Genomic DNA, 22,689 nt, shown 5'->3' with positions numbered 1-22,689 from the left:
AGGACAAACCAGAGACGTGTTGATGGAGGACAAACCAGAGACGTGTTGATGGAGGACAAACCAGAGACGTGTTGATGGAGGACAAACCAGAGACGTGTTGATGGAGGACAAACCAGAGACGTGTTGATGGAGGACAAACCAGAGACGCAGAGTGACGGAGGTGAAATTAATCAGTTTAATGCTGAACCAAGCAACATTTCAACAGCTTTTCATTCAAGCTGTCGCCGTGACGACGCAGCAACTCCAGAACCAGACTGTTGGGGGTGGGGGTGGGGGTGGGGGTGGGGGTGGGGGTGGAGGGGGGGGGGACTGCAGCAGCTCTGAATTCATCACACTGACGCAAAAAACAAAACAATCAAAACCTGGAACTTCTGCAGAACAAACAAACTACGAAGGTCGTACAGAACTAAGACTCACTCCGGTTACAAAAATATTCTTCTTCTCCACCCGGCGGGTCGGACGCTCATGCATGGGGGGGGATTCAGATTCTCACTGTGTGCTTTCACACACGCACAGTGGCTCCTTTCTCCTCCAGTCGGGGGGGTTGGGGGGCTCTTCATTCAGACGGGGGAGGGGGGGGGCGTCCTCCAGACGTCACCACACTGATAGAAAATAAAGCACTGGTAATGTCGGAGCGGCGGCCGAGCGTCAGTCTGCTGCCCCTTCCTCTGTGGACGGATTAATTCTGAGGAGGGGGTGGGGGTGGAGCGGGGGGCATTCCAAATGGGGGCATGCCCGGTACCCCCATCCCCATCATGGTGACGAAGTTGGAGGGGTCCATGGGAGGGGGGGGCGGCGGAGGAGCGTACATCATGCCCGTGGAGCCAGGGGGCGGCGGCGGAGGAGGAGGGGGGGCTCCCGGGGGCAGGGGGGGCTGCACACCGGGCGGGGGTGGAACCATGGACGGGGTGCCCATCGGTGGGGGGGGCTGTGCTGCGGAGGCAGTGGGCTGCTGGGGCTGCTGCCAGGGAGGCAGGGTGGCGGTGCCGGGGCTGGACGTGGTGGTGGTATCTGCAAGGGGGGGTTCAACACCGGGTTACATAACAGTGGGAACAACGTTAAGGGTTAAACAGACAAGCTCCAGTCACAGGCTGTGCTGCCACCTGCTGGTGAGACTCAGACAGGAAGCCGCTCAGCTCTTCTAATCATTCAAAGCATGAAATGAGCACGGTGTCAAATGACAAAGAGTTCTGTGTTCTTACTCTGTTGCCATGGCAGTGCCGTGCTGGTTGCCATGCTGCTGGTGGGAGGGGGTGGGGGGGCCTGCTGTTGCCATGGCGGCATGGGCCCAGAAGGGGGAGGTGGAGGCTGGCTGCTCGGGGGAGGGGGTGGAGGCGGCATCATGCCCATCGGGGGAGGGAGAAGACCTACCAGAGGAAACAGTTTCGGTTAAACCAGGACCCCCCCCAGTCCTCCCAATCCTGCATGTCCTAGCCTGTAGAGAACAGTTCTCACCCATGGGGTGTCCGTGAGGTCCTGGTGCCTGGCCCATGGGAGGGGGCGGGGGCTGCATCCAGGGTGGGGGCATTCCGTTGGGATTGGGGGGCATTGGTGGACCCCCCATGCTGGGCATCGGGGGAGGATAGTTGTGTGGCCCCCCATGCCCACCTGGCCCTCCATGCATACTGTGGTAGTTTCTGCTCTCATTGGGGCTGGAGTTCATCCAGGGGGGGCGGCTCTGCTGCACACACACACACACACATCAGTCACAGCAACACGTGTGTGTGTGTGTGTGTGTGTGTGTGTGTGTGTGTGTGTGTGTGTGTGTGTGTGTGTGTGTGTGTGTGTGTGTGTGTGTGTGTGTGTGTGTGAGAGAGAAAGAGACTCACTTGTTGCTGGTTGTTGTTGGGGCCCGAGGACCGGGGCCCCCCACCTGGGCTGCTTGAGTGTCCCCCCCCAGAGGACGGGACCGGAGCCTCTCCCAGCTCAGCCATCAGAGACAGGTACTCCTTGTCCATGCGGGCCTTGTCCTGAGCCGACTGGGGGGGTTCCCCCCCCGTGGCCCGGTGGGCTGCGAACGTACTGAACACACAAACAGTCAGCGTTCAGCGCTGGACACACTCCACCCAGCGTTCAGCGCTGGACACACTCCACCCCGCGTTCAGCGCTGGACACACTCCACCCCGCGTTCAGCGCTGGACACACTCCACCCAGCGTTCAGCGCTGGACACACTCCACCCAGCGTTCAGCGCTGGACACACTCCACCCAGCGTTCAGCGCTGGACACACTCCACCCCGCGTTCAGCGCTGGACACACTCCACCCAGCGTTCAGCGCTGGACACACTCCACCCCGCGTTCAGCGCTGGACACACTCCACCCAGCGTTCAGCGCTGGACACACTCCACCCCGCGTTCAGCGCTGGACACACTCCACCCAGCGTTCAGCGCTGGACACACTCCACCCCGCGTTCAGCGCTGGACACACTCCACCCAGCGTTCAGCGCTGGACACACTCCACCCAGCGTTCAGCGCTGGACACACTCCACCCAGCGTTCAGCGCTGGACACACTCCACCCCGCGTTCAGCGCTGGACACACTCCACCCCGCGTTCAGCGCTGGACACACTCTGTGTTGAGCAGTGACCAGAGGATCCAGTCAGTAGGTACCTGGTGTACTTGCAGTCGGAGGAAATGTGTCCTGCTCCACCACACTTGGTGCAGAGGGTGGTGTTGGTGATGCTGCGAGGTTCTGAGTTCTGCCAGGGACGAAGGATCCTACAGAGAGAAAGATGGCGGTCAGTGGAGGACAGTGAGACACCCCGGAGTCGGTGTGTGGACGGCGGCGGTCCGACCTGTTGTCGTCCTCCCTCAGGGTCCCGTTCAGCCGGGCCAGCTCTCTCAGCTGCATCTTCCGCAGGTCGTTCTGGTCCTCGGGCGTCTCGATTCCTTGTTTCAGGATGTTGCGAATCTGTGAGAAGACGACAGTGTGAACACGAGGTGGTTTGGACGGGCTGAGCTCGGTGCTGGAGTGAGCGGACCTGCTCCACGGCTTTCTTCACGTTCTCCATGGTGTTGGCGGTGACCAGAGCGTGCAGAGGCTCGTCCTCGCCCGGCAGCATCTGGCCGTCTTTGCGGCCGACCTTCCCCTCCTTCACCGAGCCTTTCCCTCGGATCATGATCTTAGCACAGCACTCCTTCTCGATGTTCTTCAGGGTGTTTCCACTGTTCAGAGAAAAGACACCATGAGCACCTTAAACCAGTCCGCCTGGACCTGGACCGGGTCCGGGTCCGTGGTCCTGAGCTCTGAAAGCAGACCGTGACTCACCGCGGCCCGATGAGCAGACCAACAAAGTTGATCTCTGGGTACTCGTCTTGGGGGATCATGACTTTGTCGTTGACTCTGGTTGCTGGAGGCCTGACGGAGACAGACAGGAAGTGAAGGATGAGTGGAGTTCAATACAACATGGAGGAATGAATCAAACAGCTGAAACAAATCTTCAATACATGAAGGGGTCCTGTGTGGAGTACCACAAGGCTCCGTCCTCGGACCCATATTGTTTAATCTCTAGATGTTACCACTCGGAAATATTATTAGGAAACACAACATTAACTTTCATTGTTATGCAGATGATCCTCAGCTCTATTTATCAGTTAAAGCCAATCAGGCCGACCAACTTGTTAAACTAGAGTCCTGCCTCAGGGACGTTAAGTCCTGGATGTCTATCAACTTCTTAATGCTCAACACATCCAAGACTGAGGTTCTAATCCTAGGTCCTAAAAAGCTCAGGGATTACTTTTCAGATAGTCTGATTACCTTAGATAATATTACCTTAACCTCTAACAGTGATATTAGGAACCTGGGTGTTATTTCTGATCAGGATCTGTCCTTTATGTCCCATGTTAAACATGTCTCCAGGACAGCCTTCTTCCATCTAAGGAATATTGCAAAAATGAGAAACTTCTTGTCCTTCAAAGATGCAGAACAAATGCTTCCTGCCTTTGTGACTTCAAGATGAGATGATTGTAACTCCCTAATGTCAGGATGTCCAAACTCCTCTGTTAGGATCTTCCAGCTAGAGCAGAACGCTGCTGCAGGTTTACTAACCAGAACTGGAAGAAGAGAGCACATCTCCCCAGTCTTAGCATCCTTAGGGGGGATCAGACCCAAGACTCCCAGAGTGGAGTTACCACGGTCCTACTACCCGACCCCCCCACAGCACCGGGACCCCCCCACAGCACCGGGACCCCCCCACAGCACCGGGACCCCCCCCCACAGCACCGGGACCCCCCCACAGCAGCACGGCCCTTAAACTCCAGACTGAGATTGGTTCATCATCAGACCAACGCTCATCATAGACTTTTCTTAGTATTTGTACTTATCTGGCCTGTCTGCCTCTCTCTCTCTCTCTCTCTCTCTCTTCTATTCCTCTCTCTCTCTCTCTTCTATTCCTCTCTCTCCCTCTCTTCTATTCCTCTCTCTCTCTCTCTCTTCTATTCCTCTCTCTCCCTCTCTTCTATTCCTCTCTCTCCCTCTCTTCTATTCCTCTCTCTCTCTCTCTCTTCTATTCCTCTCTCTCCCTCTTCTATTCCTCTCTCTCTCTCTCTTCTATTCCTCGCTCTCCCTCTTCTATTCCTCTCTCTCTCCCTCTTCTATTCCTCTCTCTCCCTGTCCTATCCCATGTACTTCTCCCCCCAACCGGTCAAGGTGGATGCCCCCCCCTCCAGAGTCTAGGCTCCGCCCTTCCAGAGTCTAGGCTCCGCCCCCTTTCTTCCTGAAGAGGGACTTCTTATGAACTGTTCTTCCTGAGAGGGAGTTCTTCCTGGTTTCCTCCGTTGCTTGTTCCATCTGCTGCTCTGGAAGGTTTAGTTGGGTTCTGTTGTTCTCTATCATTGTAAGAGGTTCTGGAAGGTTTAGTTGGGTTCTGTTGTTCTCTATCATTGTAAGAGGTTCTGGAAGGTTTAGTTGGGTTCTGTTGTTCTCCATCATTGTAAGAGGTTCTGGAAGGTTTAGTTGGGTTCTGTTGTTCTCTATCATTGTAAGAGGTTCTGGAAGGTTTAGTTGGGTTCTGTTGTTCTCTATCATTGTAAGAGGTTCTGGAAGGTTTAGTTGGGTTCTGTTGTTCTCTATCATTGTAAGAGGTTCTGGAAGGTTTAGTTGGGTTCTGTTGTTCTCCATCATTGTAAGAGGTTCTGGAAGGTTTAGTTGGGTTCTGTTGTTCTCTATCATTGTAAGAGGTTCTGGAAGGTTTAGTTGGGTTCTGTTGTTCTCCATCATTGTAAGAGGTTCTGGAAGGTTTAGTTGGGTTCTGTTGTTCTCTATCATTGTAAGAGGTTCTGGAAGGTTTAGTTGGGTTCTGTTGTTCTCTATCATTGTAAGAGGTTCTGAGATGTTTGTTGGTGTGATTTAGAGCTTTACAAATAAAGTTGAATTGAATTGAAAGAGGAAAGTCGCTGTGTGTCTAACAACTTCATTCAGAGGCCAGGACACAGAACACCCGGCTCACTTTGGGTTGTAGAGCGGCACGAGGCCTCACATACTGCAGAGAGCAGTTTACCAACAACACGGCTGTAAAGAGCTGAACGGTGCGGACGTCCTACTTGTAGTCTGCAGGAGGTTTGAAGTCTGGGTTGAGTCCGACCATCTCTGTGATGAGGGAGTGGCGCTCCTCCTCGATCTTCTTGCGGGTGCGGTACTCCCTGGTGTTCAGCCTCTTGCCCTCGCTGTTGTAGATGGGCTCTGGAGAAGGAGACCTGGAGGCGGTAGACAACAGACAGGAGGAGCATGATGGAAACTCTCCTGGAGCTGCAGCTCTGCCACCAACAGTCATCACACAGGCTCCCTATCGCTGACTACGTCAGGACGACTCACGTCTTACAGGGGAAACGTTGTCTGTTTGGGGAATTTGGATTCTCTGATAAACTGGACTGTGACTGAGGCCAGTGCCAGAGCAGTCAAAAACAGAGAACTGTTGGAACTCTGCACTGCCGTGTCAAAGGCTCGACTTATTCTCAGTTTGATGGTGAAAAGTAGGAGTGGCGACCACAGCTGGAAAGCAGTGATCAACATACTGGAGGGGTGTTAAGAAAAGAAAAACAAAACCAATACATGGCCGTAACTAAACCTGCATACAGGATTGTTGGCCTACAAGAAAAGTTGGAGGTCAGAACAGAAACCAAAGTAAAAGGGAGTCCTAAGCAGAGCGCTGGCTGTGGCTGCTTGGTGCTGACGTGGAGGAAGAGGTCCGTACCCCCCTCGGATGCTGAAAACCTGTGCTGCTGCGTTAAGGAGGCTCTGTGCTTGAAAAAGGGTTAGGTTGACGTGGGGTAATTTGGTTAGAGAAAAGGAATTGAGATTAGAGATCCACCTTTTCCTATGCTCTCCAAGCAGAGAGCCACATTAGTTCCCTTGAGGTGTGAAGAGTCGGGGGGAAAAAGGGGGTTTCCTTTTATTATTACCCTGGAAACTTCCCAACGGTGACAACCTGAAACGGCCCCCGAGTCGAGTGTCACGTCAGACTGCGGAGGGATTTATAAGAGTGCTGCGGCTCTGTGGAAGTGTCCGATCGTGATGAGAACGTCTACACAGCGTGCAGGCCGCCGGGACGCTACGCTAGCAGAGCTGGAGTTCACACACTCATGAGAACGAGCCGCTTCCTGTGGGAACATCCTCATTGAAGCTACGTTACAGGACGGCCAGTGCTGTTCCACAGGGAAAACTGGAATCTGCCCCCTTTCCCCAACGTCAGAGGTCTGCAACCTGTGGAGCCACGTGGCTCTTCAGCCCCTCTGCAGCGGACGGTCAAGCTTTCCTTATACTGTCACACTGCACCCATTACCAGGATTCAATCGGAAAGAAACTCACAACCTTGTGCTTTAGCTGGAGTTAAAGGCACGAGGAACTGCAGCTACAGTCTTAAAACAAACGGGAAAGAACAAGACAAGTGAGGTGGCGGCGGTCTGAAACCGTAAAGGACAAAAAGCACAAATCAGCCTTCAATCAAATCAAAAACCACATGGAAGGTTTAACAGGTGAAACGGCTAAAACGACCACAGAAGAAGAAGAACCGCACTCTGGATTCTTTGGGTCTACTCTGATCTGTGTTGTTCTCATTCTAAAGCTCTTCAGGTCAAAGGTTGCAGACCTCTGAACTGGGCGGCAATGTTTCCAGGTTACTCAGTAAGTCTACGAGTGCTCGAGTCATCACTGGCAGGAAGAGAGTCAGAGTCAAGTGAGGCAGTTTCCGCTCAAAAAGAGCCGATTGAACGGACTAAATGAGGTTTAGAGCTAACAAGATGTTCAACATCAGCACACAGACCTGTTTCAGAGGAAAACCTTCACACGTTATGCTGAGTGAGTATTCATGTGTTCATACAGACCAGACCAGCAGAGCTGGGACATCACTACAAGGATCAGTGTAAAAAAGAGTCAATCAAAAGGTGAAACTTCCTGTCTCTAAACTCACTCTGCTCACCCTTTGACCCCCGTTACCTTTTACCCAAGACCGAGACAGCGCCCCCACAGTGAGCCTGCTGGAGGTGAACGAGCGAGGACAGACCAGGACCCGTCTCACTCTTCACTGTCTGGGAGTCTTGGGTAAACCAGAAGCTGACCTAGGATAACGTTACACTCGGTTTAAGAGCTGGTCAACTCAGCAGCGTGTGTTCATGTTAGCTTCATGTTGATTGATGGACACAATATTCTGGAGAAAGACTGAACTCACCTCGCCGTCTTCTAGAAAACTGAACTACATCACCAGGGTTCAGGATCAGATCAACAAACACTGGAAACTCCTCAACTTGTCTGGACTAAATGCTGAATTAAACTGTGTTTACCAGGAATAAAGCAGTGGTATTTGGCAGTTTATCACTAACAGGTGAAGTGTAGTTAACATGTGACATGAGGCCAACATGAACACAACAAGTGATGTTGACTTAGTAGAAATGTTGGACACGGAGCTAAACAGCTGTGATGTAAAACAAGGAGAACATGTCTGCAGCAATAGAATCAAATCTATTCATTTGAAGCTGTTGTGATTCGTTTATCTAAACTGCTGTGAATTAAATGTTAGCCATTGTTAAGATGTCTGAATCCAAGCTGAGACAGCATGGAGGAGTCCAATGCTGAAATGTCCTTTAGGGGGTTTCTATCTGGACTCTACATCCTCCATCTAACTCTACAGAGCAAACTGATGGAGACTAACAACCACATGAAAACTGAAAATCAACATTTGTCTTCCAAAAAGTCAAGAAGGTAGAGAAAGTGTTACTGTTCGTGGGTTTAATCTTTTTCCGACCTGTCCTCAGGGTTAACAGGGATTCCCAGGTCTCCTGTACGCAGTTTACGAGTCAGGTCTTCGATCTGCAGTTGGACTGGAAGAATTCAGGTTAGGAAAGAAAAACAAGGATGGAGAGAAATGTGGTTACCACAACATTATCAGAGAGACAACGCTCTGCACATTAGAGCACTGTCTCATTCATTACTGAGGCAAAGACACATGGTGAGTCTGTTAAATCAAGAGGGAGATAAATAAACATCTGGTGAGGCTAAAGCATGAGAAACATCGTGGCACATTACCCAGAGTACAGACATCCTACAGGGCTACGCTGCTCTCACACACTGATTTAACATGGACACATGGCTGCAGATGATGATGTCCTGCCTCAGCATTCACACCTCAACACCTCACTACTGCAGGATTATTTACCTGGAAACACCTCACTACTGCAGGATTGTTTACCTGGAAACACCTCACTACTGCAGGATTATTTACCTGGAAACACCTCACTACTGCAGGATTATTTACCTGGAAACACCTCACTACTGCAGGATTATTTACCTGGAAACACCTCACTACTGCAGGATTATTTACCTGGAAACACCTCACTACTGCAGGATTATTTACCTGGAAACACCTCACTACTGCAGGATTATTTACCTGGAAACACCTCACTACTGCAGGATTGTTTACCTGGAAACACCTCACTACTGCAGGATTGTTTACCTGGAAACACCTCACTACTCACTAGCCTGACTAACAGGGATGATCCTGCATGTGTACGAGCCAGCAACACAAAGAAAACACACACACACACACACACACACACACACACACACACACACACACACACACACACACACACACACACACACACACACACACACACACACACACACACACACACACACACACACACACACACACACACACACACACACACACACAGCTTTGAGGGTCTACTGGATGAGCAGAGAGGAAACAGGAAGTGTGATACAGGGTGGGCACAGATGGATGTTTACATACCAAGAAGAAGCACCATTACCAATGAGCAGACAACATCAGTGACGATGTTAGTTATTAAAGGACCCAGTGTCTGTGGACACAGCGCCGTGCTACACTGCTGCTGGAAGGCGTTAGTGGTTAAATCAATGGAGATCACCCTCTTCTCTGGAGGAAGGAGAAGCCAGACAACCAGCACAGACACAATCATTTAGGCTTCCTCTTAAATTTCAACATCCAATTGGACCGAGCGGAGGAGTTCCTAACACATTGGTTGGCCATCGAAGCAGCATTGCTCACACTTTGAACCGATATACTGTAGCAACGTTAGCACATTATGGACAGCGCTCCATGCACAGGAACAATACTGATGATGTGTGGGGGTGATCAGGCAAGACGTGAGCAGTGATCTGCAGATATCAGCAAGCAGTGGTGCTTCTTCGTTTATCAACCCCCTTTCTAAAGGGTGCCTAATGGTATGCAAACTGGAGGACTAGGAACACAGAAGAAACACTCAATCTCCCATTCAAGAGAAATCATCAGCAAGTCAAGTTAAAATGACTGCTGGGTCTCAACAGTTGGAGCAGGATTTGAAAGAACCCCCATGATAATGAGGTTCGCAGATAAATAAGGCGTCGTGTGGGTTTGGACTCAAAGCTCAAACTGTTGGGAATCCAGCAAACAGGACAGAACTTGGAACAGTGGTTTGAAAGATTCAACATGTGAACAAGACTGGATCATGTGGCAACTTAAAAAGGATAGATGAGAGGCTTTTACCTATATAAGCTCTCTCCTGATCGCGGGTCAGTCCGGGGGGGATGACGGTGGGCATGCCCGGGATCACCGTCTTCTGATCGGGCGTCTCGCTGCTCCAGCGACTCCTCTTCCTTTGTTTCTTCTGGTTGAAATCTACCGGCACAAAGGCAACGTGTCACGGTTGTGTGGCGACACCTCACACCCTGTGGAGCTCAGGACAGAGCGGTGAGACACAGTCAGCCGGCTTTAGAGACAGGACCGAGACACGAGTCCAGACTAATGGCTACAGGCAGTATTATCATCACATAACAACAAGCTATTGGGCCAATCATTGTGCTCCGTTCAACTCGCTGAACAGCTGTTCTAGGGCAATAAACATGTAGTTAAATCTATGCTTTGGTTAATTACTGAGCTAGAATTAGCATGAGCTCCTAAAAATGTTTCGTTATGGACAATAACAACAGATTGGGAGGTCCAGTTTGTGTTTGATGGTAGTGCCAGCTCAGCAGAGGGACATGTTTAACATCAGGCAACAGGAAATCCTGTGATGACAACATGATAAATACAGACACTGACCTCTGCTGCACGTTTCAGACTCTACAAGGAGCTTCGTGGGTTGGTGATCATTACATTCTGGGATTAAACAATTCTCTGTCTGAACTACACCAGGATTATTTTAAATCATAAACTCTGAGTCTTTACACCAAACCGGTTCTCTGAACTGGATCCGAACCCTGGGAGGTAGCAATGGACTCTAAACTACTGCAGGGTAGGGGTTTTGAGCAAATTGGCTTCTTAATAATCTCAGTAAAATCCCACCAAAGGACTAAAGACCGTGTACATGGTTCAGGAAGAAAAAGCTCAAAACTAGATCACTGAGACAATTACTGCAGTTTCTATCGAGGACACGTTTAGAAAACATAACCTGGCATCGTGGTAACGGTGTTAAAACAGTCTGAAGGTTATAAACCCTTTTATAGTCTGGATGTTGAAAACGCAGTGATATAGAGTTTGCTTGAATAAAAACAGATTAAGTTTATATTGAAATAAAATCAGTTTAATTGTCCACATTTGAATATAATCGGTTTAATAGTCTATACTGGGGGAAAAATCACTTTAATGGAGTCTATATTTGAATAAAATCAGTTTCACACCGTCTATATTTGAATAAAGTCAGTTTAATAGAGTCTATATTGGATTATAATCACTTTAATAGAGTCTTCCTCCCCTACGGTCTCGGGCTCCATTTCGCGCCGTCCTGAGGCCTGGAAAGCCGCTAGCCTGTTAGCTTCAGCCGGCTAACTGCGGCACGAACTCACCCGGCTTGACGAGTCCGGCCCCGGCCGCTGGCTGAGCCGGAGCCTGCGGAGAGAAGCTCGTCCCCGGGTTGAACTGGTGTGTCTGCGGGAAAGCAGGGGCAGGCATGGCGGGCTGGAAGGCCTGCAGAGCGGGGAAGGTCCCGGGCGGCCCCGGGGTGGGCATCAGGCCGTTCCCCGCTCCAGGCCCAGCCTCGAAGCTCCGCTTAGCTCCGATGCTGGGGTGCAACTTCCCCAGAGGAGTTGCGTTTGCTCCCGTCGCCATTTTCGGCTGCTACACGGCTTCCAGCTGAGGTTTCACTGTGTTTAAAATCTACCTGAAGAGGAGTTAAAAGCCTCAAACTGCCAGTGTGAAACAGCCACTATACGGACAGCAAAATGGCGCCCAGCAGTAAATCACAAAGGTTGGTGGAGGGGAAAGAGGGCGGGGCCTCCGCTGTATGAGGCGCTCCTATTGGCCGGGCGATGAACCACCTCGCTGACCATTCTCAATACTGATTGGACCAAAGCGGCCATTCGCCCAAACTATGGTCACGATTATGATGAATTAAAAAAAAAAAAAACACAATTAAACAAGTAAAACTAAATCAGTCATGCTTTATTAATCCTCATGGGGAAATTAATTTCCTGCACCTACACATCCTATTTCCACGATGTGGTGGGCAGTTGCGTTATGCCGCTCCAGGGCTGATAGAGGTCAAGGGTCATGCTCGGGGAGCTACAGCAGTGACGTCAGCTGTGGGATTCAAACCTGCACACTCTTGATCCCAAGTTCCAAGTCACTAGTATTAACTGAACTCTTCACACAATAAAAATTACAGCTGGAGTTTTCACGGACTTAAATAAGGTATTGGACACAATTAATCATGAAATGATAACAATAGTAACTCTACAATAGTAACGTAACAATAGTACCTCTACAATAGTAACTCTACAATAGTAACGTAACAATAGTAACGTAACAATAGTAACTCTACAATAATAACTCTGCAACAATAATGTAACAATAGTAACTCTACAATAATAACTCTACAACAATAATGTAACAATAGTAACTCTACAATATAAACGCGACAATAGTAAAGTAACAATAGTAGCGCTACAATAGTAACTCTACAATAGTAACTCTACAATATTAACGCTACAATAGTAAAGTAACAATAGTAACGCTACAATAGTAACTCTACAATAATAACTCTACAATAGTAACTCTACAATAGTAACGCTACAATAGTAACGTAACAATAGTAACGTAACAATAGTAACTCTACAATAATAACTCTACAACAATAAAGTAACAATAGTAACGCTATAATAGTAACGTAACAATAGTAACTCTACAATAATAACTCTACAACAATAAAGTAACAATAGTAACGCTATAATAGTAACGTAACAATAGTAACGTAACAATAGTAACTCTACAATAATAACTCTACAACAATAATGTAACAATAGTAACGCTACAATAGTAAAGCTACAATAGTAACTCTACAATAATAACTCTACAATAGTAACTCTACAATAGTAACGCTACAATAGTAAAGTAACAATAGTAACTCTACAATAGTAACTCTACAATTGTAACGCTACAATAATAACTCTACAACAATAATGTAACAATAGTAACTCTACAATTGTAACACTACAATAGTAACGTAACAATAGTAACTCTACAATAATAACTCTACAACAATAATGTAACAATAGTAACTCTACAATAGTAACTCTACAATATAAACGCGACAATAGTAAAGTAACAATAGTAACGCTACAATAGTAACTCTACAATAGTAACTCTACAATATTAACGCTACAATAGTAAAGTAACAACAGTAACGCTACAATAGTAAAGTAACAATAGTAACGCTGCAACAGTAACTCTACATTACTAACGGTACAATATTAACGCTACAACAGTAACGCTACAATAGTAAAGTAACAATAGTAACGCTACAATAGTAACTCTACAATAATAACTCTACAACAATAATGTAACAATAGTAACTCTACAATAGTAACTCTACAATATAAACGCGACAATAGTAAAGTAACAATAGTAACGCTACAATAGTAACTCTACAATAGTAACTCTACAATATTAACGCTACAATAGTAAAGTAACAACAGTAACGCTACAATAGTAACTCTACAATAGTAACTCTACAATATAAACGCGACAATAGTAAAGTAACAATAGTAACGCTACAATAGTAACTCTACAATAGTAACTCTACAATATTAACGCTACAATAGTAAAGTAACAATGGTAACGCTACAATAGTAACTCTACAATAGTAACTCTACAATAATAACGCTACAATAGTAAAGTAACAACAGTAACGCTACAATAGTAAAGTAACAATAGTAACGCTGCAACAGTAACTCTACATTACTAACGGTACAATATTAACGCTACAACAGTAACGCTACAATAGTAAAGTAACAATAGTAACGCTGCAACAGTAACTCTACATTACTAACGGTACAATATTAACGCTACAACAGTAACGCTACAATAGTAAAGTAACAATAGTAAAGTAACAATAGTAACGCTACAATAGTAACTCTACAATAATAACTCTACAACAATAATGTAACAATAGTAACTCTACAATAGTAACTCTACAATATAAACGCGACAATAGTAAAGTAACAATAGTAACGCTACAATAGTAACTCTACAATAGTAACTCTACAATATTAACGCTACAATAGTAAAGTAACAACAGTAACGCTACAATAGTAACTCTACAATAGTAACTCTACAATATAAACGCGACAATAGTAAAGTAACAATAGTAACGCTACAATAGTAACTCTACAATAGTAACTCTACAATATTAACGCTACAATAGTAAAGTAACAATAGTAACGCTACAATAGTAACTCTACAATAATAACGCTACAATAGTAAAGTAACAACAGTAACGCTACAATAGTAAAGTAACAATAGTAACGCTACAATAGTAACTACAATATTAACGCTACAATAGTAAAGTAACAACAGTAACGCTACAATAGTAAAGTAACAATAGTAACGCTACAATAGTAATTCTACAATAGTAACTCTACAATAATAACGCTACAATAGTAAAGTAACAACAGTAACGCTACAATAGTAACTCTACAATAGTAACTACAATATTAACGCTACAATAGTAAAGTAACAACAGTAACGCTACAATAGTAAAGTAACAATAGTAACGCTACAATAGTAACTCTACAATAGTAACTACAATATTAACGCTACAATAGTAAAGTAACAATAGTAACGCTACAATAGTAACTCTACAATAGTAACTCTACAATAATAACGCTACAATAGTAAAGTAACAATAGTAACGCTGCAACAGTAACTCTACATTACTAACGGTACAATATTAACGCTACAACAGTAACGCTACAATAGTAAATTTGCAATAGTCACTCTACAATATTAACTCTACAGTAGTAACTCAATAGTCACTCTACAATATTAACTCTACAGTAGTAACTCAATAGTCACTCTACAATATTAACTCGATAATAGTAAATTCGCAATAGTAACTCTACAATGGTAACGCCACAATATTAACTCTGCAATAGTAATGCTACAGTAGCAACTATATAATAGTAACTCTACAATAGTAACACAGTGACTTGGAAAAGTAACTTTAATCTGATTACTGGTTTAGAAATAGTAACACGTTAGATTACTCATTGAAAAAAGTGGTCATAACAGAGTAACGCGTTAGTAATGAAGGTGTTACCAGCGTCACTGCATCATCATTACCCTGGTTGGCAGTTTAGGGTCAAAGGTCGGGGGGGGGGGGGGGGGGGGGGTCACACTGAGACTGTAAATCAGTGTCAAACAATGAGAAGATGAAGCGACGATGATATATGATGGAGGAGTGTGGTGGTGCGTCACTAACCTTATAATCTCTTGGTTTCCATGGTGACGAGTTGGTGCAGGTCTGTGCTCTGCCCAGTGCCGCTCTCGTTTCAACAAGATTTAAACACAATGGATTTATCATTTGTTTGAAACTTTTTCAGATCTGAGAAGAAAATCGGTTTGTTATTTTGACTTTCTGCCGTTGTGATAAAATGGGGCGTGGCTTGTTCTTCTCCAGCCGTCACATCCACCCATTCACACGCCACTGGAGGCGGCTGCCATGTCGCTCCGTCCCTCCGTCCCTCCGTCCAGTCGGAGCAGTTTGGGCTTCACAGTTAAACGACACGACGACGGGGAGGCGGAGAATCTAACCTGCAACCTTCCGACAGCCTTGCCTACCGGGTCTGAAATATTCAGGCTCTTAACTTCTTTACAATCCTGTCTTTGGTAGAAAATGAACGCAGGAAACATTTGATTATTGGTACTATAAGGAAGTTGATATATTATGCAAGTATTTTACTTTTACTTTTCTTTAATAGTTTTAATCTGGTTTTGAAAGAGAAACTAGCTGTCAGACTGAATATTTCCCCCCTCAAGATTTTTAGGATGAATAATATTGACCAGTAAATTATAGAAACACGTCTTTCAAAGTAAAACCTGAGTTGCAAGTATTTCACTATTTGTGGTTGAAACTAGAACTGAGTGACTATACTGCAAGACTGAAGTACTTTTGGCATGAAAATACACTCATATGGTCGGACTGACGCCCAGCAGTACAATAGAAGCTCAAGTACTTTCAAATATTCTATTTTCTTCAGTTGAACGTAGTCGAGAAGAAACACAAAGACGCTCTTCTTACCGAGGATGATCCTTTACCTGAGACCCAGGAACAAGTTTACTCTTTAACTTACACATATTACTTCAGTAGAAAACGATGGAGAATCAGATATTGTAATATTAGTCTTGTTCCCTGGATCCGAGGGCCAGAACCCGTCAGCAGGAGTTCTGACCTCCACAGGAAAGACTTCTGATCGCCACCTCTTTCAAATAAACAAGTGACCCCCCCCCCCCCCCCCGATATGTGCAGCAGTAGAAATGAGAACTGATATATATCGTAAGTTCACCAGGAGCAGGCGTCAGAAATAAAGAGTTCAGCCTCCAAACGTAAGACAAACAGTTTTTAATCAAAGTAAAGAGTCAGAACTCACAACAGAACTTTCATTATGACATCACAACGCACTGAAAAGAAGAAGCTGCACTTTGCCACAGCGAGAAAAGTCTTTCTTCTCAGAATCTAAGAAAAATCTATTCTGATCACATTGCAGCTTTTAGTCCAGAGAAAAAAAGAGAAACGTCACAGGAGGTGGAACAGGAACTCAGAGCGACGAGCAGGTTCAGGCAGAACCAGCTCATTCAAATTGTTCTACACTTTTTCTGTCAAATAGTGAGACACAACGTGAGCCACATGGTGCAGTCCTCACTAGGTTCCTGGACCTGCTTCAACCTGGAAGCTCATCAGCATGAAAACTCTACTAAACCACGGCGACAGCGGTTCCTCTACGGAGCTTAGAACATTTAATTTGGAGAATAAAAACCTGGAGACCTTCAGGACTTGCTCATCTTGCCAGTCGTTGGCCTCTCAGCGGTATCTCCGAGGTTTGATCCTCGCTGGCGGCTGCAGAACTCCCACTAACGGCTACAGGAGAATGAGAAGGACATGGACACACAGGGGGCGCTGCAGACCGCGGGAACCAGACTCACCTTCAGGTAAAACATGCACATGCAGGGGGCAGACAGGTGGTACCACCCCCGTACAGCAGGGGGCACTGCAGCAGGCTTCAGTCCTTGTGTTGTGTTCACGGTTGTTTGTGGTTGGACTGACCACAGACTAGGTTCACTGCACATGCTAGCTGGTTAGCGTGCTATTCGCTAACATTAACAAGAAAAAAAGACGTGTTTAAAACTTGGTCTGTTTGAGCTTAGCATGAGAAACATGACACAGCCTGGCTGTAGGTGGCGCTAATACTGTCTCACAGCAGTGTGACGGAGGCTGGGGGCGGGGGTCTCTGGGGGGAGGGGGGTGACTACACATCCTCAGACGGCTGCAGGTGCTTGAAGGTCAGTGATGATGCCAATGGCACTTGGGCTTCCCTACCTGCTCAACGTGCGTCAGCTGCAGGGTTAGTAAGTATACCGGGGCCGCTCCGCGCCGCCGTCCCGCGGATGCTCGTAGGTGGAGGTTCTTGGGAGGCCGCTCACCGGGGAAAGGCGCGAACGCTCATATGCGTATCCCTCCGCCTCAGTACCGACTCTCCGGATCGGACTCCGGTCACGTGCGAAGTATGAGGTGACGGGGGCCGGCGGAGGAGGGAGGGGGGGGCACTCATATGGGTCGAGGCTAGAGGGCGGCAGGCGCTCCCTCATTAGCGGCGTGGAGGTGGTGGTGGATGGAGCAGGCAAGGGGACACCGCGACGCTCCTCGAAATAACTGCCTCCATACGTATTGGCCCTGTACTTCTCGTAGTAGTCCACGACGCCGTACGGATCCCGTTCCTCGTAAGGCGACCGTCGCATCGGGTAGGCTGGCACCGCGCCATAGAGGGAGGCGTTTCCCCGGTAGGCCGCCTCGCTGCCGTACATCCGCGCCATGTTCGGGTCGGCCACGGCGTTTAAGCCGTAACCCGGGTGCGGCCCGTATCTCATTGCGCTCTCGTAGCCCGCCCCTCTTCTGTAGCCCGCCATGGTGGCGCTGTGAGCAGCACCCCGGGTAAAGCCCTGCACCGGAGCGTAGCTGCCACTGTAATCTGCTTCGCCACTGAAGTCCGGAGGGTACGCCCTGCTGTGACCACACCCGCCAAAACTCGAGGCATCGAATCCATCAGACTTTGGCTCTGAGCCGTTTCTGTGGTAGCCATTTTGGTCTAGCGGACACTCTTTGGACCAGTGGCCTTCCTGCCCGCAACGATAACAACCCGAGCGGTCTCCCATTCCCGGCGCAGTACGGAGGCGGCTAGTGGAAAGCTTCACGCTCATCAGTTTGCCTTGAAAAGAAAACACTCAGTAAGGACTGGTGTCGCAGTGATTCGCACACATTTGCTTTGCAGCAGCAGCAACACACATCTCACCGAGTCAACATCACAAGTCAAGTTAAAGATGGAATCTGGAACTCTGAACACGAGGTCCCCGAGCCGGCCCGGGGTCCCCAAGCCGGCCCGAGGGCCCCAAGCCGAATACCGGAATTACCGTGGTTCAGTGAACAACACGAGGGAGGCGTGTTCTCTCCCACCGCACACTCTGACAAGTGTCGGCGCACAGGCACACACACACGCACACGCACGCACACGCACACACACACACACACACACACACGCTTTACAGACGAGGAGTTTATAAAAAAACTTCTATTAAATTCATGCATCAGGTCAAAGCGTCTTTCCACTGCTGGACAGGAAATGACAACGTATTGAACAGTCCAGCAAGCTGGGGAAACGATAAGAACATTGTAATAGAGTACATAACCAAAGAAGTCTTGTGGGATTCAAACTCTCTTTCCAGAGGCAGAAAACCTGCTCTGGCTCATTTTGTTCGGCCACACGGTGCAGTGGTACCGATACAATTCAATGGTTTTTCTTCCTTTGCATATAATCATTGTTGTCACATGTTTTCATGTCGTCAGAACCAGAATAAAATGATTTTACTCCTTTAAACTGCCGAGACTCAAAAGCTTCTGACTTTGTCCTGGGACCATGAACCCCTCCAGCTGCTGAGCTGAACCCCTCCAGCTGAACCCCTCCACCTGTTGAGCTGACCCCCTCCAGCTGCTGAGCTGACCCCCTCCAGCTGCTGAGCTGACCCCCTCCAGCTGCTGAGCTGACCCCCTCCAGCTGAGCCCCTCCACCTGTTGAGCTGAACCCCTCCAGCTGCTGAGCTGACCCCCTCCAGCTGAACCCCTCCAGCTGTTGAGCTGAACCCCTCCAGCTGACCCCCTCCAGCTGCTGAGCTGACCCCCTCCAGCTGACCCCCTCCAGCTGCTGAGCTGACCCCCTCCAGCTGCTGAGCTGACCCCCTCCAGCTGAGCCCCTCCACCTGTTGAGCTGAACCCCTCCAGCTGCTGAGCTGACCCCCTCCAGCTGAACCCCTCCACCTGTTGAGCTGACCCCCTCCAGCTGAACCCCTCCAGCTGTTGAGCTGAACCCCTCCAGCTGACCCCCTCCAGCTGTTGAGCTGAACCCCTCCAGCTGACCCCCTCCAGCTGACCCCCTCCAGCTGCTGAGCTGACCCCCTCCAGCTGAACCCCTCCAGCTGCTGAGCTGAACCCCTCCAGCTGACCCCCTCCAGCTGAACCCCTCCAGCTGCTGAGCTGAACCCCTCCAGCTGCTGAGCTGACCCCCTCCAGCTGCTGAGCTGAACCCCTCCAGAACCAAACTAACCTGATGCATGTATTTAAAAGGACTTGGTTAATCCTGTCATCGTACCGACGTTACAGAAAGCAGCTTCAACGGGGCCGTCCTACACCGACCTTACCTCCTCCTCCTCCTCCTCTTCTTCTTCTGCACTCACCTGAGACTTACCTGTCACCTGACAGGGACACAAGCAAACAGTCCACAAGCATGAACACAACTTTCCCTTCCCATCAGTTCACCTTTAAAGGCGGTGTTGTCTAACTGATTAATGGCCTCCAAGGCGTCCTCCATCCGCTCCATGTGAACAAAGGCGTAGTTCCTGACGATGTCGCACTCCAGCACGGCGCCGTACTCCTCGAACTTGGCCCTCAGCTCCTGGTTGGTGCAGGCGATGTTGCCCACGTGCAGCTTGGTGGAGCCCTTGGACTTTCCGCGGCTCAGCTCCACGTTCATGGGCTGGCCGTTGAGCTCGTAGTGGTGGAGGTTGCGGATGGCCTCCTCCGCCTCCGCCTTGTCGTCCATGTGCACGAAGCCAAAGTTCTTGACGATGGAGCACTCTGCGATCTTCCCATACTGAGAGAAGAGCGAGCGGAGCTCGTCGGACGTCGTGTCGGGGGACAAGTTTCCGATGAAGATCTTCACCATTGTGGAGCTTCTGTGTCACTGAGGGGACAAACAGACAAACAAACAAACAGACAAACAAACAGACAAACAAACCCACACAGATTATCCACAAAGCGTTCTGCAGAGACAGAACTACACAACAAGTGTACTTCATTCTGTGATTTGACATTATCTAGTCAGAACCTTTCAGTGAATTGGAGCACAAATGAAGAATTAAAGGCTCCAGATTGACCTTGTATTAGCTGTTCTCTAACTTCTAACTAAATCATTAAGATATGTTATTAGATCACTTAAAACACACATAATGAGACGGCTCGGTTGGTAGAGCGGTCGGCTCCCAATCCGAAGGTTGCAGGTTGGATTCCCATCTCTGCCTGCAGCCTCCAGTGGTGTGTGACTGTGTGACTGTGTGTGTGTGTGTGTGTGTGTGACTGTGTGTGTGAGTGTGACTGTGTGTGTGAATGTGTGTGAATGTGTGTGACTGTGTGAATGTGTGTGAATGTTGAGCTGAACCCCTCCACCTGTGTGTGTGTGTGTGTGAGACTGTGTGTGTGTGTCAGAGTGTGTGAATGTGAGACGTGTGACTGTGTGAGACTGTGTGTGTGAGTGTGTGAGAGTGTGTGAATGTGTGAGTGTGTGTGTGTGTGTGTGTGTGTGTGTGAGTGTGTGACTGTGTGAGACTGTGTGTGTGTGTGTGTGTGTGTGTGTGTGTGTGTGTGTGAGTGTGAGAGTGTGTGAGTGTGAAGCGCTTTGGGACAAGGAGCAGTGGTGTTCCTCAGGGAATCTGCTGGAGTTTCTCCATAGTGACAGGATTTCACTCCTTTCTTTGATTCTATCTGATCATTTTCACGTTTGCCACAGAATCTGATCAGTTCTCAAATCATGAATTATTGTGTGTTTATTATTGTGTGTTTATTATTGTGTGTTTATTATTGTGTGTGTATAATTGTGTGTGTATAATTGTGTATAATAATAAAGCTGTTCGGCGGTGCTTGAAGCCAAGACGAATCTCTTCTAGATGTTATTGTCAATTAGATGAAAAAGCCTCAGAATCTATTTAGCAGATATAAACAAAGACTCTATAGCCACGTTAACATTTAACAAGGATTCCCACAGAACAGTGTCTCTTCTCTTTTTGGACCTGATTTGACCCAGACAGTACTTTCTCTTTAATACATGGTGTTTCTCAGATTTCAGTGTTTTAAAGAAGCTTTTGGTTTAATTAGTTAGTTTCCAGCCAGTTGCTCCGATCATTAGGATGTTAAAGCTTAAAATAAAATGTTTCCACTGATTGATAGATCAGCTTTATTCACATACAATTACGTTTCATGCAAAATGCATGAATAGAGACGCCTAAATTATATAAACGATATAAAGACGAGCTCTCGTGCAGGACTGGGTCGTTTCGACTCATGAAGCTCCGCTCTCGTTCCGCTGCAGCCGAGCAGCAAAATCTGCTGCAGCGCGGGAACGAGAAGGGATGTTTAACGATTCGGAGGACGAGCTGAGGAAGAGCTGAGGACGAGCTGAGGAAGAGCTGAGGACGAGCTGAGGCCGACTCGGAGGACGAGCTGAGGACGATTCGGAGGACGAGCTGAGGAAGAGCTGAGGCCGCCACGGAGGAGAGGCCGCCACGGAGGACGAGCTGAGGACGAGCTGAGGACGAGCTGAGGAAGAGCTGAGGACGAGCTGAGGCCGCCACGGAGGAGAGGCCAACTCGGAGGACGAGCTGAGGCCGCCACGGAGGAGAGGCCAACTCGGAGGACGAGCTGAGGCCGCCACGGAGGAGAGGCCAACTCGGAGGACGAGCTGAGGCCGCCACGGAGGACGAGCTGAGGCCGACTCGGAGGACGAGCTGAGGCCGCCACGGAGGACGAGCTGAGGAAGAGCTGAGGACGATTCGGAGGACGAGCTGAGGCCGCCACGGAGGACGAGCTGAGGAAGAGCTGAGGACGATTCGGAGGACGAGCTGAGGCCGACTCGGAGGACGAGCTGAGGCCTTCACGGTTCAGCCTGTTAGCCTGTTAGCTCGCTCGGCTAACAGCGGCTCTTCCCGGGCTGGACTCTTCCGCTGAACGGCGCCGCGCCGACACGTTTACGTGCAGAAAACGAGCCTCGGGGAGAAAAACGAGCCTTTTAAGAGAAGAACGAGCCTCCAGTCGACGGTTTCTTACCTCGGAAGCTGCAGCTGCGTGTCGCTTTTCTTCCGCTCACAGTGAAATGGCGACTCGCGCTCCAACGCGGACGTCACAGCATGACGTCACACGGCACGCAAGGAGGAGGGGCCAAACAAATAACGTAGAATGAGAAATACAACGTTCATAGAACTATATCTCATTACTTTCGCCAAGTAGATGCTCAGGTTCTGTTTTTGTCTGAATATATTTATTTACTAGTTTGTATGGATGTATTTAGTTACTGGTTTGTATGGATGTATTTAGTTACTAGTTTGTATGGATGTATTTATTTACTAGTTTGTATGGATGTATTTAGTTACTA

At 48.2% G+C, this 22,689-nt stretch overlaps 1 protein-coding gene across 4 annotated transcripts; it reads right to left on the bottom strand.

Annotated features, from left to right (window-relative positions):
- Positions 1-156: 156 nt before the first annotated feature.
- Positions 157-22,432, bottom strand: sf1 (splicing factor 1). Of its 4 annotated transcripts, XM_080493973.1 has the most exons (13): positions 22,365-22,432; positions 19,806-20,229; positions 9,995-10,126; positions 8,234-8,309; positions 5,538-5,690; positions 3,265-3,354; positions 2,978-3,161; positions 2,792-2,907; positions 2,607-2,714; positions 1,830-2,022; positions 1,456-1,681; positions 1,203-1,367; positions 157-1,011 (listed from the first exon to the last, which is right to left on the bottom strand). In XM_080493973.1, the coding sequence occupies exons 2-13, from the start codon at positions 20,209-20,211 to the stop codon at positions 680-682; spliced, it is 2,181 nt and encodes a 726-aa protein (XP_080350099.1). In that variant the 5' UTR covers positions 20,212-20,229; positions 22,365-22,432; the 3' UTR covers positions 157-679. The 4 variants fall into 4 exon arrangements, with proteins under 4 accessions (XP_080350099.1, XP_080350096.1, XP_080350097.1 ...); XM_080493970.1 differs by lacking the exons at positions 19,806-20,229; positions 22,365-22,432 and adding an exon at positions 11,293-11,692 and having other exon boundaries at positions 162-1,011; XM_080493971.1 differs by lacking the exons at positions 19,806-20,229; positions 22,365-22,432 and adding an exon at positions 11,293-11,692 and having other exon boundaries at positions 162-1,011; positions 1,456-1,678.
- Between the last annotated feature and the right edge of the window lie 257 nt (positions 22,433-22,689).

Source organism: Lipophrys pholis (assembly GCF_963383615.2).
Source record: "Lipophrys pholis genome assembly, contig: SCAFFOLD_34, whole genome shotgun sequence".
NCBI classification, from domain to species: domain Eukaryota; kingdom Metazoa; phylum Chordata; class Actinopteri; order Blenniiformes; family Blenniidae; genus Lipophrys; species Lipophrys pholis.
Note: the sequence above shows the minus strand (reverse complement) of the source record. Positions and strands in the feature narration are given on the sequence as shown.

What these genes read in the sequence shown, in the direction of transcription:
- sf1 (XM_080493973.1), bottom strand. Translation starts at nt 20,211, where the DNA reads ATGGTGAAGATCTTCATCGGAAACTTGTCCCCCGACACGACGTCCGAC. An exon ending in CTGAGGGAGGACGACAACAG is followed by an intron (nt 2,715 to 2,791) that starts GTCGGACCGCCG and finishes TTCTCTCTGTAG; the next exon opens with GATCCTTCGTCCCTGGCAGA. An exon ending in GGCACTGCCATGGCAACAGA is followed by an intron (nt 1,012 to 1,202) that starts GTAAGAACACAG and finishes CCCCCCTTGCAG; the next exon opens with ATACCACCACCACGTCCAGC.